This window comes from Trachemys scripta, chromosome 7 (genome assembly GCF_013100865.1).
Source record: "Trachemys scripta elegans isolate TJP31775 chromosome 7, CAS_Tse_1.0, whole genome shotgun sequence".
Classification (NCBI taxonomy): domain Eukaryota; kingdom Metazoa; phylum Chordata; order Testudines; family Emydidae; genus Trachemys; species Trachemys scripta.
In genome coordinates this window covers 90,846,847-90,866,398 of record NC_048304.1, presented here as the reverse complement: position 1 = coordinate 90,866,398, position 19,552 = coordinate 90,846,847, and the positions used below count along the sequence as shown (strand labels likewise).

The window sequence follows — 19,552 nt, the reverse complement described above, 5'->3', positions numbered from 1 at the left end:
TTTGCTTTGGGCGGCAAAAATCCTAGAGCCGGCCCTGACAGCATGTATAAACTTAACTTAATTTATTGTACTGAACAGAGAAGGACTTAAGTATGTGTGTTAAGTGCTTTCCTGAATCAGGGCTTTAATGAGGGAAGGGCTGATAGATGAAAGCTTTGGAGATGTCATGAGTGACTTAAATCAAAGGGTCACAGGTAGGCAAGCTGTTATAACAGTAACTTGAAAATACTCTGTAAATGTTGGTAATAATCACATCCTGAATTATGACACTTTCCAGCCTTTTCTCTTGGCGTTTTGTTAACCTGTGGTATGGATAATACCTTATAAAAAGGAAGTAACTCAAGGTACCATTTGAATAAAATTTCTCTACTTATAAATTGCATTTGAGACTTTTACAGACAGTTTGGGTCCCATTGAATAGCTAATGGAAAGCTAGATTAGACAACATTTGCTGGTACTTGCTCCCTGACTGTAAATTGAAAATGTGTATCTTTGTTGCCATATTTTATTTTGTAGCAAAATGTGTCCTCATTTTTAAACATCATGTTTGATGGATTTAACTAGAAGAATGCTGTGGCGGTAGCCTGGAGTCCTGCAGTACATACACTCTAAAAGAGTCTGATCCTACAGCACGACCCTTTTACGGTAGTCTGTTGGACTCCAAGTGGAAAAGGACGGCAGTCCTAGCTCCTGATCTGGAGGTATTCAGAGACCATTCCAAAAAGGCAAAACTTGACCACAAATTTAAACAAACTGAATGGAATTATTTTGCATGTAATGAAATGTATTTGGCTCATGTGAGGCTTTTTCCCCCTCCCCATCACAGTGATGTAATAACACAAGAAAGACCGATACTATTGATGGTTCTAAGGGGGGTGTTTGCAAGAGATGAAGAGACCTCACCAACCTTAAGATTTTATTTTTACCTTCTTGAACTCCATTCTCCTCAGTAAGCATTTATTGTGTATCTCGTAACCCAAAGCCCTGCAAGCCCTTCCCTTTTATATGTGGTACTTAGTCTGTGAGCCACTAACTGAGAATTTTTTGTAGGCTCCAGGCAAGCTTGTTTCCTCTCTGTGATGAACTGCATGGATTTTCCATATTGAAGAGTCAAGCAGTTAGTTAAAAATAAGATTTATTAAGTATATAGAGAGGTTCAGTTTAAAACAATGCTTTTACAACATAACTATTCTGGTTCTCTGGAAAAGCTCTGTCAGATACTTCAATTACACCTACGGGGAACTGAATACAAATTACACCTCTACCCCAATAGAACGCTGTTCTCAGGAGCCAAAAAATCTTACCGCGTTATAGGTTGAAACCATGTTATATCGAACTTGCTTTGATCCGCTGGAGCGCGCAGCCCTGACCCCCTGGAGCGCTGCTTTACCGTGTTATATCCGAATTCGTCTTACATCGGGTCGCGTTATATCGGGGTAGAGGTGCACGTTACCATCTGAAAGGCACTTTCTTTTCTCTAGTCTTCTTAACCAGCCAGTCTGCCTGATATATTTTCTTCTAGTTTTGCCCCTAGCTGCCTCCCTTCAGGTGTCTCTGGTGTAGGTGGTGTGTTTATACTGGATGCCCCAAGTTATGTTCCTGATCTCTGTTCCTAAATTTGTTCTGGGTTGCATTCAGTGCTGTTTCACTTCCCATATGCTTGGTCCACCTTTGTTTCTCTAAATGTCCCTTTTCAAGGTACAAACCACACAAATGACAGCCTGTCTAAATTAGGGAAATTGGCACCAGTGTAAACTACACTGATGCAATCCTTACAAAAAAGTACAGAGTAAATTCCATTAAGCATGTTCCAGTTTTTGCCAATGCAGCACATCTGCATTAGGGCTCTGGATGGGTGCAGCTATACCAGTACAAATTTTCCTGGTGTTATGCAGGAGCTGAGTCTTTCCATCCACATTTGCATTTGCTCTTTCCTCCCTCTTTGAGTGATGGTCTGACATTGAAAGAAGTCCTTTTGGGATGTTAATTAAACTTTGTTCTCTTATTTATTGTATGGGACTGAAATTGTTGTTCTAGCAGATGGCTAATTGCCTGCTTTTGGCCCAGTGTTTCAAGAGACGGGGATCATATTCTTAACATTAATTCTGGTTTCTCTAAAATGTGAATTATTGACAGATTAACCCCCAGTCTGTCACATGAGGTTTTGGTGCATTACTCTGTACATTACTAATTACTATAGCATTAACTTTTCTTGTAATCTAAGGTTGTATAGTGCTTCATGCTATTTTGAATTGCCCACTGTAGTAAATCTTTCTCTTTTAGTGAAGCGTCTCACATTTATGCAGGTGTAATCAACAGCTTGTTAGCTCATTGGGCCAAATTCTGCACTGAAGGGTGGCCACTTCCAAAAAGCAGCTCTACACCTGGCATAGGTGGATCACCCCAGTGTAGAGAGCCTCTGTTGGCATATACCTAGTATAGTGGCTTCTGAGCCAAGTCTCCCACTTGCTGATGTAATGGGTATAGCTGCATTTTCTGTGTGTTCTGGCAGTCTTCAACTGCCATATTGGCTCCTTTGAGCTTTTGGCAGCAACACAGGTTAGAGATACTCTAACATACCCTGGAGTACAGGCCTGTCACACAGCAGCTCAGGACTGATAACTCCAGAGGTGGTTTAAAGTCACTGTTGAATATTCTCTCGAGAGGAGGCCACAGCTAAAGATCTGGGCCTTTATATAGTACAATTATTTAAATGTTTCTTAAGATACTCTTTCTCAAACTCTATGAATCCCAATATAATTAGCTGTCCTACTGCCTTATTGATTATCTTGATGGTTATTCAAATTGACTTGGAAAAGATGAAACCCATGGAGTTGTTGAGTGCCATTATTTTCCCTCTTTATTCCTGATAGTTTCTCCATTATATCATGAACTTCCCTGGAACACAATAACTGCTTATTGCCAGGGTTCCTATCTATTCGTGTATCTTTCTTTAGAGAGTAATAAGAAAATGAATAAGTGCCTCTTTCTACTCTGAGTGTCCCTCAGTATTCGGAACCATTAAACTCCGTACTAAATAAATATTCATGAAAGGGCACTCTTCTTCAAATGGGGTCATCTGGAGATAATCTGCTCCATTAAAAATATTGTAGGTTTATTTTACTTACAGATGGCCTCCATTGGGATAGCGAATCAGAAAATACAAATGAAATAGTGAGTCTCCTTCAAACATAAAAAAGAGAATGCAGTAACTGTCCATTATTAAACCACTTACTCTTGATTGAAAAGAACATACTTTTGGGGCTGTTTATCCTTCTCTATCAAAAAGTTTAGACTCATTCTTTTGTTAGTTCAAGGACTGACGCAATTTTATAAAACTAAAAATTAAGGAATAATGGGTGATGGAAATATGAGTTTATTATGCTGTGTATGAATTAATTTCATGCTTAGATAAATGTCCTATATAAAATACCTTTTTATTTGAAATGCTTCCAAAAATAATTTTAATGTATAAAAACTGTATTTATTAGACAAGCTAGGAAAGTTAAGTATGTAGGAATGTACTGTACTTGCATGAGTAATTCTTTATATTACCAGTCTGACAAATATCCACCCCTTGGAACAACAGAATAAATCTTACTGTAGTCATGACCATATATTTGCACTTAATTTTGGATTAGCTCAAGCTGAGCATTATTTTATATGGTGGATGTAAAAAATCATTGATTAAAGGAATTCACATTGCTCAAGCTATTTTTTTAAGTTGGTGATAGGATGTGAACACTGGCATAAGTTTACCAGTATAAGCACTGGGGGATTAATTAATTCATATGTGGATTGCCTTTATGAAGAGGAAGACGGTTTACAGACATTGAAATGGTGCTCATCACTGTGGTTGCTGGTTTCTACTAAAAATATCTGTCTCAGGCTAACTACTTCTAAAAATGACCATTTTAATGATATGTTGATGGGTAAATCTGATTAAAATCAATATTATCCACGATAATCTGTGGAGGCATTGATTTTTATGATTTTTCACTTTTGGCTAAGATGAAGTATTATCAATATAATATCTGGCATATCTTTTGTCTCGTGAGAGTGTCCTGTACTGGCAGGGAAATGTCTCAGTGATTTAGTGGGTCATCTTCATCCTTAATTTCTGCGATCCTTCTTCATGTGCTGTCTTAGTAGGACCTTTTATATGCTGTAAAAAGGTCTAGGAGGTTTTCTCACATGGTGATAGGAAGTCTGTGTGAAAATGTCACCAATTCCTGTAGTTTGCTTATGTCATACTTGCTCTGCGGCTTCTGTTCCCCAAAAGATAATTCCTAATGGTTTTTCTGCTCCTTTTGCCACTCCTGCTTTATCATTCAGACTTTCTGAGCCCCTTCTGGAGCCCCTGAGTTTTTTTTTCCCTACTTTTCATAGTCTCTGCAATAATTTATATAATTTTTCTGTTGTCTCCCTAACTGATCAGATTTGGCTCCAACTCTGTGTCTGAATTCCCTACAGTCACTTGATGGATATTCTTATTCTTATTTATTATGATCACTCTATTTGAAATAATTGGACCTTATTTTATCATTAAGGGAGAGTCTTGTTTTGACAATTAAAACTGAAATAAATGTCTATAAATGTAATGTTAGTTGATATGATTAACATGGAAGCTTCTGTTCTACTTGTTAGCACTCTGAATGCTAATAACAAATGCTCTTTTTTATGGGGTAGGAAACACCAAGAAAGCACTACTTAGACAAATCACAGTACTAAAACTGCACTTCTGAGAGCATGACAAAAGCTCAGTCTTGCAGTAGCCTAGAGGAGCCAATGAGGGAGGAAGCTGAATATCCATCATTTCTTCATCCTTGTTAATTTCCATAGTCTTTCATTACCATTAACAAGAGCAATAAAAGAATAGGTGTGGTTTGGGTTGTTTTTATTTGCTTGCCCTAGTAATCATAATGATGAATTTTTAACTTTAATTAAATATCATGAAAGTAAAAAGTTTTCAACAAAGTTAGTCTAGCTGTTTTTCTAACTGAAAAGGCTAGTGTGCTTTACACATATCAATTAGGTCAGTGCTGTTTGTGTTTGATGTAAAGCATTTTGTTTTGCGTATTTCAATGAAATAGATGACTGAAAGCCATATTTGATATTAAAGAATAAATTCTGTGCGTAACAAAAGGTTGAGCTGTGTTTTCCCAATACACTTGCAACACACATGCTATATGGAGTAATATCCACAAGACTTATTTTGAAAGAATTTCTATAATGCAACAAAACCAGTGTACTTCTAACTACATATTTTCTATATTTCATTTTTGTTTTAAGCTTCTAGAGCCACAACCTGGGCTCTTGTTCAAGAAAATGTGGTTGTCTTGAAATATATTATTTGTTTTATATTGCTAGATTATATTTTCATATAGTAAACTTCACCCCAGTGCACAGACTCTACACACGGTCCTACCTACCACTTAAACTCCTTCTCCTAGATCCAGCCCACAACACCTACTCTTAATAGTTGGACTCAGCACTGAGGAAATGTGCAGGAGATAAAGGTGGAAGCAACACTGCTGCGTTAGGACCAAGCATCCACCTCATGAATAGGGAGGATGGGAGGAGTTGGGTGGCAGTGAATCATCCACCTGTAGCTACCACCAGCACATTGGTGTGCAAACAGCTGCTGAGAAGCTAAGATTGGCATCATGCCAAGGGTGTGAGATTCTTGCATGTTCCCCACATATCTTGCTTCCACTTTATGTGGAGCTTAAGTGATGCATACAGTTTTGTGAGGATCCTCAGCACTAGAATGAATTTAACTGAGAAGGGCAGATCATTTGGCTGGCTTCAATTGTCATTGACGTATATTGACGTATACAATATACATATTGTATATTGACTTTAGTAGAACAATGACAATTTACACTGACAGAAAATCTGCCTAGTAATGAGTGGGATTAAAATATGCTCTTCTGTCTGAATGCCGAATATAGTAGTGACAGACTATCTGGTGGTGTACCATATAAGTAAACCAACTACCCAGAGCATGAACCGTCTGAGCCTTTTAGATGAGGGGCCTGATTTTGATGTCCGTTACACTGGAGGAAATCATGAGACTTCATTTAAATCAAGTAATCATCTGGTGTAAATGAAATCAGAAGTAGACCCAGGGAGTCACTAATCAAGTCAAAGTTCTTCAATACAATAAGATACCTTTTACATCTTCTTTAGATACTCTACTGTAGATAGGCTTTGAAGTGAATTTTTAAAATTCAAATGCCTACAGGCTTTGTCATTCTGGAACAGGCCAATAGACCATTTGGTCCACTATTCTGCCACATATGCGTCCATGGAAGAACACTCCTCACCTCATGGACCTGGCATATTTTGTAATATAGTATAAGGAACTGGTTTTGGGGAAAATAACCAGACGGTGATTGACTTATTGAACATTAATACTCCCTCTTTTAAAATCCCAACGGCTTGTAAATGTAGTAGCAGTTTTGTTTTGTTAGTGTCTACTCTCTAAAAAGAAAATCATTTGCACTCTCTAATCAAATGTTTATATAAAGCCAACATGTGGAGTAAAAGTGTATATGTCTGTGATCCCACAAATGCTAAAGACAAAGGTATCAAACAGAGATGGGTTAATGACTAAGATATTGCTTCCAAATGATCCTTATTTAAATTTTCCTTTTAAATAAGCCCTAGTTTGTACACACATACCATCCTCAGCTATTCATTTGTACAAAATCCTTTAAGAAGCTTTTTTTAAAAAAAACGTAGTGATCTTATTACACTCTGTACTAACAGATGGCTTAAGATGTACTTGATAGACAATCTGGGGGGAAATATGTTGAGCATGAATAATAGTGTACTATTTAACAGTTACACCTGAGGACACAATATAGGAGATGATCCTTCATGTAGTGGGAGTTGATGATACCTCAGTAAAAACTTTGTAAAATATTTAGAAACCATTCTGTTGGTCATAGAAAATATATCTTCTGCGGTGGCAGATATACTGAAGTACTTCTGAAAAAAACAGGTTAAACTGTACATTCAGCTATACATTCCAGAATATTATAAGAATAAGGATGTTAAAATATCTGGTTAACAATTTATATCTTTTTATATTATCTATGTTGACAATAAACTGCTTTCCTGCTAACACTATCAAAAGTTGCTACTTAACCTGAGGACCTCTGACTTTACTTCTAAAGAAATTGCATGCAACAAACCCAAACAATTGTATATTTTTTTGCACATGCTAATAAAATAATTCCTTGAAGACACCGCTAATGTATAATCAAATAAATTAATTCTTATTTCTGTAATAATGTTTTCTATGTTGTATTTAATGAACTTTTGGAATATCCTTAATACTACAGAAGGAATGCCCAACATGTAAATTATTGCAACTTTTTGTATTCTCCATTTTTTTGTCATTATACAAACATAATAAACTACAAGTCACAAAATCTTAAATTTCTCTTTTGTTTTGTATACATTGAGAATAAATACTAGAGTAGTTACATTATTCTCATGACATCAATATAAACTTGAAACCTGTAGCTTAGAGATGACAATTATAAGCATTTAACTCCACTTCTCTTCAAAACTTGGCATATCTAATGTTCGATTTATAAGCATTCACAAGTTAACAAACACATGCACACATCCCCCTTTGTATTTTTCATTTCTTCACAGATGGACTTTGCTTTCAGATATTTTGGGAAAGTATTGGAATCTTTACAAGCAAATACATCCATCAGCGCACAGGGCACTGTGTGAATGCGCTAAACTTCACATACTGTTAATGAACTAAATTGTCAGACAAGTGGATAAATCTTGCCTTTCTTGCCATAGGTCCAAGGATCTAATAAAGGAGGCAATCCTTGACAATGACTTCATGAAGAATCTAGAACTATCTCAGATCCAGGAGATTGTGGATTGTATGTATCCAGTGGAATATGGCAAAGACAGTTGCATCATCAAAGAAGGAGATGTGGGTTCACTGGTGTATGTCATGGAAGGTATGGTTTGTAACCCTGACGCTTTGACCATTTAAATAATTCCTTTTCATCTTATCAACCTGCACTCAGGCTGAAAATGTATTTCCTGGCAAAGATCTATTTTTATCTGTAGGGGAAGTGTTTGAAAAAGAGGTGAAATACTACCTAGATATGATTACTGCCTCATTGTATGGACTATTCATTTTGGGAATGTTAGTACTAGAATTCATTGTGAGCGAAGTCCGTGACCCTACATTGAGATCCACTAGCAGTGACCTGACCCTGCGTAAAGTTCTTTGAGTTTGAGTTTATGCCAGTAGATCTTGATGTAAGTTCAGAGAATAATGAAAGAAGGGTGGTCTTGTGGTTAAGGCACAAGACTGGAGATCAGAAGAACTGACAGTAAAATGGGGATAATCTATTCTCCACCTCCTAGAGTGCTGTGAAGCTAAGTTAACTAATGTTTGTAATGCACACTATGAGCCTTATATGTGAAAAGCACCATGCAAGTGAAAAGTATTCTTATTTAGGAGTAATGATGGAGAATAACTATAGATTCATCACAATGTCTGATAATACAAATAAAGTAACAAGAAGACTGTATTTTCTCTTTGGAACAAATTAGTGTGTATGGGGGGTAGTCTATATTCTTCTCTTGGGAAGCCACAATATTTCTGAGAATCTTGTGGTCTGATTTTTATAGGTGCTCAGCCCTGCGAGCTCCCTTTGCTGTCAGTGCTCAGCCCCTCTGAAAAGCAGGCTAAGGATGCATATCTTGGGACTCCTGAGTTGCTCTAAGACTTTCCATACACAGTGTGTGACAGTTTCAAGATATTACTTTTTGAAAAAAAAAAAAAAAGTGTGTCTATATGGGAACACAGGAATTGCCATATTGGATCATACCAGGAGTTCGTCTAATGCAGCAGTTCTCAACCAGATGTCTGGGGCAACCTAGAAGGCTGCGAGCAGGTTTCAGGGGGTCTGCCAAAATAAACCAGACAGCAGTGCCAGCGTTAGACTCACAGGAGCCCCAGGACTGAAAGCCGAAGCCTGAGCAACTTAACTTTGGAGGGCCCCCTGTGGGGTGGGGCCCCAGGCAATTGCCCTGCTTGGTACCTCCTAATGCCAGCTCTGGCTTTTAATCTACTGAATATGCAGAAAAACAGTTGTGGCACAGGTGGACTGGAATTTTTATAGCACGTTGGGTGGGGGGGGTGGAGGGGCTCAGAAAGAAAAAGGTTGAGAACCCCTGATCAGGGGCGGCTCCAGGCACCAGCGCAGCAAGCGCGTGCCTGGGGCAGCAAGCCACGGGGAATGGCCTGCCGGTCACTCTGAGGGCGGCAGTCAGGAGGCCTTCGGCGGCGTGCCTGCGGGAGGTCCGCCAGTCCCACAGTTTTGGCAGCAATTCGGCGGCGGGTACGCTGAAGCCGCGGGACTGGCAGATCACCCGCAGAAACACCGCCGAATTCATGTGACCATGGACCACCCGCAGGCGTGCCGCTGAAGACCGCCTGGCTGCTGTGCTTGGGGCAGCAAAAAACATAGAACTGCCCCTGCCCCTGATCTAATAGAGTATCCTGTTTCTGAGAGTGGCTAGTACCAGAGGCTTCAGAGACAGGTGCCCCTGGCATTGGCCATTGTCAGAAACAAGCTGCTGTACTAGCTGGACTATAGTATATCAAAATAAATATACGTGCATACAATAATTTTTCTATTCCTTGTCAGAAACATCTCTTATGTTAGTTTGTTAGACCAGGTAAACATGGAAGAAGAATGTAGTTTGAACTGTACATACCATACTGGTTCAAGTCTCTGAACCATGTACTGGAAAACATGTATCTATGAATTCATTTCCTATACTTAGATTGTTCATTTAAACAAAAGGATGCTCAAGGCTGTAAGCCATGCTGTTTAAACAGAATTACTTGCCAAACTCTTAATAATGCTCTCCAGTTGCAAAATTCTTCAGCAGTTTCCTAAAACAGCTTTCATTTTTCCATCCTTTTAAGGCTAACTCCTTTCTCAAGGCACAGATTTGATTTCTTCAGCTTTTGATATTTATATATTTTATGCATTAGAACAATATGCTGCACTGTGAATTAGTAAACGGGAGAGTAAAAAACCAGCTCGCTGGACATGTTTTTCCCATTTTATATAAAAAGGCAAGTAATTTAAAAATAAACAGTTTGATTGTATGAGATGTCAAAAATAATCATTTTTACTTAACTTTAAAACATACCACGTTGAAACAGAACACGTGTTTCAAATGTGTGGGGTGTAGGGTTTTTTTGTTTTGTTTTAAATTTAGCAGTGTGGTAAGTTAAGGTTCGTAGGCTTTTGCATGCATTGTTCAATGCCATCTCTCAATACAAAAGATTTCCAGAATGCTCAAAATCCAAACCTGTGCTAACACAACACTGCTAATATGTGCAAGGGGTACGGCTGGTGACAACCATTCTATGCGGCATTGTCCCTTGGCAAATCTGAGAGGAAATAACTGCAGAACCAATGTTGACTCTGTTGGTCCCAGTTGTGTGCCTTGGAGAGAAATTTTGGGGCCAAGGTACAGGCACGAATGCGAAGAAAAGGTTCCTCAGGCTGCCATTTTGCCACCAGAATCTGGTTGTGGAATACTAAAGAGGAGTTGACTCTTCATTGGAAGACCTGGGCTTACGTTACTCCACGAGAGTTATAGAATTTCTCTAATTACGGCTGCCCACGATAAATGCTGCATTTACCTACCAGAAGTGCTAAGGACACTGAAGCCTCCATGTTGTGGGGTTTTCAGGTCAACTTTGTCTCTGCTGCAGCTTTTATGTACGAGGACATGACCTTTTTGGCTCTCAACAAGTCTGTTTGTCTTTGGCAGATCTTGTAACTTAATTTAATATTTATTTATATAGCTCCATAGCATTTTCTAAACAAAAAATGACAAAATGTGTACAGTCTATGCTTAGACATACTGCAGTGAGTGACAACAAAAACAGTGGAGAGGGAAGATGATTTATCCTGTGGGTCAAAACAGGGTTATGAGCACAAGCTCATTTTCTTGCTTTGGCTAGGTATATATGCATCTTAATCAGAGCTTTGGAGCGGAGCACGGAGCAGCTCCGGAGCAGTGGAGCTGCAGGTTTTTGCCTGGAGCTGGAGCAGAGCCGGAGCACAGTTCCAAAGCCCTGATCTTAATAGTTAATCTTTTTAAAGTTTTTGTTTGCTGTTTATAGACGTTAGTTTTAATGTGTAAGTTTCACTGGAGAAATCTTTCATTAGTTTACTATCAACACGATTTTCTCAAATCATGTTGAAAACGTTCTTTTTATGGATTCTATTCTTTACTCCTGAGGGAATTCTGCATCAAAAAAATAAAAACTCTGCACAAAATATTTTAAAACTGCAAATTTTATTTGTCAAATAACTGTGGAGGCTTCAGCATGGTAGTGGGGAGTCCAGAACACTGGCTGCATGGAGGAGGGAGATCCTGTGCCCGGGACAAGGACTTGGTGGTGAGACTGCACCCTTCCCTGACACAGTGCAAGACCAGGCCTGCCCCAGACACACCCTAGGGTCTGCCCCTCTGTGCCAGGCAGACCAGGTGTGGGCAGGCAGGCTCAGCCCAGCAGGATCCAAGTGTGGAGGGGCTTAGTGTGGGGGATCCAGGTGTGGGGCAATCTGGGTGCAGGCAACTCAGTGGGGGATTTGGATGTACAGGAGCTTGTGGGGGGTGGGTCCAGGTGCAGGGGCAATGGGACTCTGCAGGGGGGTTCTAGGTGAAGATGGTTGGAGTTCAGGGGGGTCATCTGGCTGTACGGGGATGGGGCTCAGCAGGGGGGATCTGGGTGCTGCAGGAGTGGGGCTCAGTGCGGGGGGGGCTTGTGGGGTGATCCAGGTGCACAGGGGTGGGGCTTGTCGGGGTGCGGGTTTGATGGGCCTGCTTAATGGGGGAGCCCCAGCTGCTGCCGCCGCCACAACTGAGGGGACACCACATGCTGGTTTCTGATTTACCCCCACCCCTCTATTCCCTTCTCTCCCCCACCCCATCCCTCTTCCTTTCCCCACTATCCCTGCCCCACTGCTGGCACTCACTGTTGTACGGAAAACAGGATGGTGACCATGTAGGGTACCCAGCACACACAGAAGGGGAGGGCAACTGGCACAAGGACACAGGAGGTGGCCTCCAGCTGCAGAGTCAGCAAACTGGAAGGGCACTCCCTCTCACCTGGACAGCTCTGCACTAGCAGAAAGGGGGGGCAGTGGCATGTGACCCTGCATGCCCCGCACATTTTACCTCTGGGGGGGAATACCCTCCAAACTCTGCCCATAGGCATCCCCAGCCCCGTGGTGATTTACCTCTCCACGGCTGCTCTGGGCTCTGGAAAGGATGTGTCCACGCTGCTGGGGAGGGGTACATGACGGCTGTTGCTGCTTTCCCATTTTTTTCTGCAGGGAGGCAAAGAAATCTGCAGGGAACATGAATTCCATGCACGCAGTGCAGCAGAATTCCCCTAGAATTCTCTTGTGCTTGTAACTCTCATGCATGTTAATGGAAGTTATTCATGTACAGCACTCAGTAACAGCTAACGCAGTGTCTATTTCTAGCTTTTAGTTCAACATTCAGATGCAGACTTTTTTTTAAATGCCTGTATTAGACATCTGTGCTGTTTCCTTAGATATCTTAATTTTCTATCAGTCTAAACACTGTGTAGTGAAAAACACATAACTTTTGTCACTTTCTTCTGCACACATTATACTATCCATTTCTTGGACGTTGTGATAACCTTACATTGCCCACATGTTGCGTTGATATCTGATTATCATGAAAAAACAATAATGATTCCATGATTAAGACTGAAAACAATTTGTATTTATCCATGTGAGGTTTATAAAACATGCTAGCTCCATTGAATCTAATGGAGTTTTGACAGTTAAGTCCCTGTGATCCATAGTTTGAGTTCCTAATTTTTCTTCAGTTCCCTTTCCATTAACATTTTTAAAAAATCTATATGTTTGCAGAATTCCAGAGTGAACACTGTAGATCTGAGAATCTTGATAGAGTATAAAGCTCCTAAACTCTGGCTTGACCACTATGGGTTTTCTACACTTTGTGAAGGTAATTCCAGATCTGATAAATTCCTTAGCCTAGATTGTGTGGTTTTACCTGCCAAGAACAGCCCAGAGAAGGGATTATGACTGAGTCACAATTCCCTCCTTGGTTCTCCACTAGTTCCAGCAGGGAAGTAATCTGCTATTGCCGTATATCAATATCAGATTACTTTTCCATCTGTGCTAGCTGGTGCACTGGGAGTCAATCTGTCCATTCCCCACCCTGGCATGCCACCCTCCACCTAACTATATGGATGGCAGGACTAATGATTCTGCAGAAACTGTTCTCCCTGTTTGATTAGCAAACAACCTGCATTCAGCTTCACTAACTGAATCTTTATTAAACCCTGGGCACTGCTTTGTTCATGTGTCTGCATTGTTTCCAGAACAACTGCTCATATTCCCTGTTTTCCTGGTGTTCTGTCAATAACAGTCCCTCCAGGAAACATGGACCTTTTGACTCTAGTCCCACTGATCATGGTACATCTTCCCTATTTTACAAACATTTTAATATGTATATTAAAATAAATAATTGATGCCCAGACCCCCACCCCAGGTCCCTTTGTCCAGAGGTTGCTAGCACATAGCCAAATTAGAGTCTTTTATTTTTACCACTGACTCAGCTGATTACATTGTCTGAAATAGCTTGTTCTCAACAGATGACCATACCAGGGGTGACCTAACTCTGTATCCCGGTCTAGCAAACAATCTCTGGGGAATCTTTCCTCCCTGTGGGGTTGGCCTCTGGATGGGTCTTTGACGATTTCTGTAGGCTCTCTCTGCATGTCATCTGCTGGCTTGTAAGTGCCTCCTGTTCCTTCGGATCACTTGTCCTTTTTCCATAGTCACCTAGTATGACCTTGGTGCCTCTGCACCTCTTGCACTCTTTTAGTCCACTCCTTCTGGTATGTCTCCAATGGCTGCAACCTCACAGGAGTTCCTGTCTCCCAGGCTGGTAGGTCTTTGGATGACCTGTCATACTCTAGCGCCTTCTTCCTCTGATTGTTGGTCATCTCTTGACATTATCTTCATCCTTATGGCTGCAACAGGTCTCTCTCCCTTGGCCAAAGAGTTTTGGTCCTTTGCCCCATCAGTGCCTGTGCTGGACTGTTTTGGCACCTTCTTAATGAGGTATTCTTGTGTGCCAAAAATGTTAACAAGGGCTCTGAACCAGAAGAAACAGCCTTGTGTAAGAGTCTCTTAGATGCTTTCACGGTTGAGTCCACCTTTACTACTATTCTGTGGGTATACTGAGGAGGAAGTGTGGTGGTCAAACTCGCATTTGTGTGCCAATTCCTTGAATTCTTCTGAGGCAAATTGGGGTCCATTGTCAGTGAATATCATGTCTGGAATGCCACATCTCTCAAAGAGGGCATTCAGTTAGCCAATTGCCAACTTTCTTCTTGTATCAGGCAAGGCATGAACCTCCCAGAAGTTTGAATATTAGTCCACTGTAATCAAGTACTGCTTTCTGTTGAAGTTAAATAAGTCTGCTCCCACCTGTTCCCATGGTTGGGTTGGTAAGTCTTTCTGTTGGCAGTTATCACATGACCAGAATGTGTCATACAGAGGACCGCTCCTTGATGAAAGGGCATTCATTCCCAGACAGTAAACACATCCTTAAGCTGTCTAAGACAGCTGTCAATGCCCAGGCTTGAGACATGCATTTTTTGCATGACATCCTTACATAATGAGGCAGGGACAATAGCTCTGGCCTTGAAATATCATTCCATCCTGAACACTCAGCTCGTCTTTAATTTGAAAATATGGTTCTGCTCCGACTGGTACTAGACTGTTGTCTTCTGGCCAGCCTGCTAATTTTGTTGTCTTGACTGCCTGTAGCTGGATGTCCTTTTTTGGTAGACTCTTTGATTTCCATCAGCTTCAGCTGTAGAAACTGGGAGATTGAATCCATTAACATGCAGCTCTGTCTTGAGCCCCTTCTCCCATCTCACTAATGCTGGGTTTCTATGCCCCATTCAAAATGTCTGCTAACGCCAGTAATCATCCTGGAGAATACCTGATCTCCACCTGATAGTGCTGGAGTCTCATCAACATGCGCTGCAGTCTCTTTGGGAACTAAAAGGGGACTTGCTTTGATTGTTTGTAGGGTCTTGTGGTCTGATTCCACTACTACTGTATGGCCATAGGTGTACTGATGGAATCACTCTACTCCAAATACCACAGCTAGAAGTTTTTCTATTTGGGCATGCCCTTGTTCAGTCTCTGACAGCACTCTGCTGATACAAGCAACTAGCTGCTCTTGCAAAAGAGCCATACCCAGTCCTTTCTCCAAGGAATCATGCTGGCATGTCAGTGACTCTCTTGGCTTGTAGTACTGCAGGACAGTGTCATCTATTATTCTTTTGTTTACACATGTCACAGGCTTGCTCTTGCAGACCTGCCCAGTCCCACTGAACATCTTGCCTTGTGAGCTGATGTATGGGTTCTGCTACTGCACAGAAAATCTATCATTCCCATCAAGCACCATATCCCTTTCACATCTGCTGGACTGGATATGACATGTGTCTGGCTGTCTTGATCTTGTTGTCATCTGCTTTCAGTCCCCCTGCTGTGAGCAGATGTCCAATGAGCCTCACTTCACCCTGTTTGAGTTGCATTTTTCTGGGTTAAGTTTTACATTCTTGTCCCTGAATTGCTGTAGAAAAACTTGTGGTCCTCTGTTAAGGTTTTGTTCAACTTGTTTATTTCTGCTTTCTTCACCCACAATGAGGATATCATCTGCAATTATTTTCACCCCAGGCAGTTCTTCCAGCACTCAGGTGAATTTCTGATGCAGTGCTTATGCCCACTGGCATGTTCAAGCTTCTGTAGTGACCAAATGGCATTGCAAAGGTTTTCAGCAAGCTGGCCCCTTTAATCAGACTTATGCCACAACCCATTCCTCACATCACAGACAGAGATTCTGGCTTTTGAGAGCTCTAGCAAGAGGCTATCAAGTGTGGATAGTGGCATCTTTTCAATGCCCGGTTCAGTGACTTTGGGTCTATGCAGATATGGAATTTGCCTTTTTGGCTTTTTTACCATCATGGTGCTGTCTACATGGGCTTAGGTCTGTAGGGGTGCTATTATACGCCTTGCTCTGCAGACCTTTGAGCTTCTTGCTTACTGGGTTACATAATGCCACTGGAATTTTCCTTCATGATAACCATATAGGTTCTACCGTGGGGTCTACTTCCAGTCACAGCTTTCCCTTGAAGCACTCATTGCTTTTGTAAATAACCCCATATGCTTTTTAAATTGTCTCTGTTGTCCGTGGGACACCTCCTTTTTGCTTCTTTCACTGCAGCTACTAAATTCTGATGCTGTACCCTGATCCATGGCTTGTATGGCTGTATTTCTCAAGAGGAGTCTGTGGTGTTTTACCATCCATCAACACAAACTTCAGATGGCACCATCTGTTTTTCAGGTTAGTTACTGTGAGTTCGTATTTTTCTATGAGCTGCATTATGCTCTCATTATACATTATTAGAGTGCACTTGCTCTTTTGTAATGGGTGTTTGGGTCTAATTCACCCCAAGGAATCATGTTGCAGGAGGCCTTGCTTTCAAGCTGAAATTGCATGGAGCATTTCCCTATTAATGTTGTTGTATGCATAGAGGTCGGTACAGTCCTTTGTTGTTTTCCTGTGCCGATGGCCTGAACCTGTTATGCTCTTGGACTCAGGGAGAGTCATGATGTTGTCATCCCTGCTCTCTGCCATGCCACCCCCAGCTCATACAAGTCTGACTAAATGTTCCTGAGACCTTCCTCTGCTCTAGCACAAACTGCTAAAATGGTTGAACTTGTCACATTCCTTGCAATGCTGTCCTAGTGGGGAACGCTTTTTCCTTTATTCACTCATTCTGTCTCTTACTGTAAATGCATCTCATTATGGGTATAGAACTCTGACCCCCTGTTCTCCTTTCCTGTTATCTCACTGCACGTGCTTCTGGGGGTGCTGTGCCTCATAGAGCTTTCATCCTTTGTCTTGAGGCTTCTTCTGCGTTGCCCGCTCTAAGCATCGGTCTAAAATGAAATCGCCTTTCCAGAGCAGCTACTCCTGCAGGTAGTGATCCCAAATGCTGCAGACTTTGCTGTCTTGAATTAGGAAGTTTTGTCAAGTCCCCAAAATTGCATGCAGCCACCAATGTGTATAAAGCAGTTGTATAGGAATCTGTCCCCTCCCTTTTGAACTGGTCTCTAATGGAAAAACCTGTGATGCTCCACAGTTTCATTCTGCTTTGGGGAGCAGTAGGTCTGTGGGGTTGCTAGGACTGCTGTGAGGTTTCAGGCAGGGTGAGCTTCCGAGTGCTGCAGACCTCACTGCCTTGTTCCTTAATAAGGTAAAATAACACTTTTACTTTCCTGCTGTTGTCATCATCCTGAATGGCCAACTGTGTACAAATCTGGAACACCCTGTTCTACTGGGTCTGTTGCTGGATTAGGTTTGTGTCAGCAAAATCCAGGACTCCAAGGGTGGAGGTGTAGCACTTCAGACCAAGTTCTATGGCTCATGCTGCCAGCTGCTTCATTTCAGAGAAGTCACAGCTCAGTCACTGCTACTGAGTTTCATTTTCAAAGAGTGAAGCTGAATGCAGATTAAGTTGAACAAGTGGAACTTTATTAAATCCTGTGCACTGCTTTGTTAGTGTGGTTGCATTGCTTCTAGCCCAACTTCTCACATTCCTGATTTTCCTGGTGTCCCATGAATAACAGTCCCTCTTGGGAACTCTGTTGGGGTTCCCTCCGAGTCCTTTTCCACTTGGCTTATCCAGAATTCCTTGTCCAGTTCTGGAAGAACACATCATCCAGTTCTTTGGGATCCAAAAAACTCAGTTTGACTTCAGATTTCATCACTCAGGTTCCTATTTTTGGCACACAGCTACACTGAGTTGATGAGTCTGAATGATAGAGGGTAGGTATAGGGCTTACTACACATCCAAACTTACACAGAAAACCTCTTCCTTTATAAACGTTGCATCACATGTTTTTGGATTGGCTTGATTTCTTTGCAGGAACCAATCCCTGTGCAGCATGCTCTGTCCATGCATTGTTCACACTCAATCTACTCTTTACCTCATGTCTTCATTCCTAATTTATCTTGTCCATTGTTAGTAAATGGTTCCCTGGGTGTTCTCCCTCTTATCTTAGTTGGCTCAGACATTTTGTCTTTTTAGCCTACTGACCTATTTATTGACCTTATTTAGCACAAATGTTGTGGTTTTTTTTAAGTCTAATGTTCTATATACATCCCTAATTCTATCACCTAAGAATTTAGGTCTCCCACCAAGTGTTAATTACTCATGTCAGGCCAGTCCTCAGCTACAAATATGGGTCCTCTGACTCCAGTTCCACTGACTGATACACTCCCCACCACTCAAGCCCTGACCATTGATGTGGGTAGCCTATGCCGGGGAATATGGGGGCATTCTATACCTCCCTTCTCCTTTGCACAGATGCATAGAGCAATAGACAGCCTTGGCTTAGGCTACTGAGTGACCTCTATAGAACTACATCTTGTAGTACCATTCAAGAAATAATTTTTAAATGTCTATATAAAAATTGAGGAAATTCTTCTGGAGCAGCTTTAAGACAATTCAAGTTGTAAATAATTCTACATTGAGGACACATCATTAGAACGTTATCAAAACTTAAATATTTAAAGCAAAAAATCACACTTAAGGCTCCTAAAATAATGTTACTACTTCTCTCTAATAATGTACTCTCTTCTCTACCATACTGTTACTGCAATGTAGTAACCCCCTCATCACCAGTACAAAAATACAGTAACACTATGCTCAATCAGGATCCTTGACTGTTTACATCCTTTCAAACTGTTTTTTGATAATTTTTTACTAACTAATGTATAATTATTTACACTTTTAACTGGGATAAATTGTCTATAAATTCGAAACATAGGATTATGACATTGTCTCTCTGTACACCTTCTTTTTGCCAATCTTTCTTCTTGGTTTCAGCTGAAGTGGCGAACGAAGGCCTTGCACAAGGACATGGATCTTTCTCTGACTTCAGGTTGTGATTGAATTACCTCTGAAATTAGTTGTATTTAGTTTCAAAGAGGTTATTTTCTTGTTTTTATTCCTTTGCTTCCTTCCCCCATCTTTTTATATATATTTATAAATAACATTTTTTTAAGAGGTACCATGTATCTTTGTTCACTTGATCCAGAATTAAACAGCTCCTATTATGAGATTTTTTTTTTCAATTTAAAGTGAGTTCTACTTTACTTAATCCCAAATCTATAGCTCTTACAGTTCTTTTGTTTCACTCATTACTCACTCATCCACCTATCTTTCTGTTATGCAAGTTGTAATTTTTATTCCTTTCCCAAAGAATGGTCCATTGACTATGGCTTTAGCCTAGGACTTGGGAGACATAGCTTTGGGTCCTTGCTCTTCTAAAGACTTCCTGGGTAATCTTGGGGAAGTCACTTAGAGTGTCTGTGCCTCAGA

At 41.0% G+C, this 19,552-nt stretch overlaps 1 protein-coding gene across 2 annotated transcripts in view; it reads left to right on the top strand.

Annotated features, from left to right (window-relative positions):
• PRKG1 (protein kinase cGMP-dependent 1) overlaps positions 1-19,552 on the top strand; it is an 895,613-nt gene that overhangs the window by 118,428 nt on the left and 757,633 nt on the right. For both annotated transcript variants that reach the window (XM_034775036.1, XM_034775034.1), the window contains exon 2: positions 7,831-7,997. In XM_034775036.1, the coding sequence (XP_034630927.1) occupies positions 7,831-7,997 (167 nt within the window). The remainder of the gene's footprint in view (positions 1-7,830; positions 7,998-19,552) is intronic.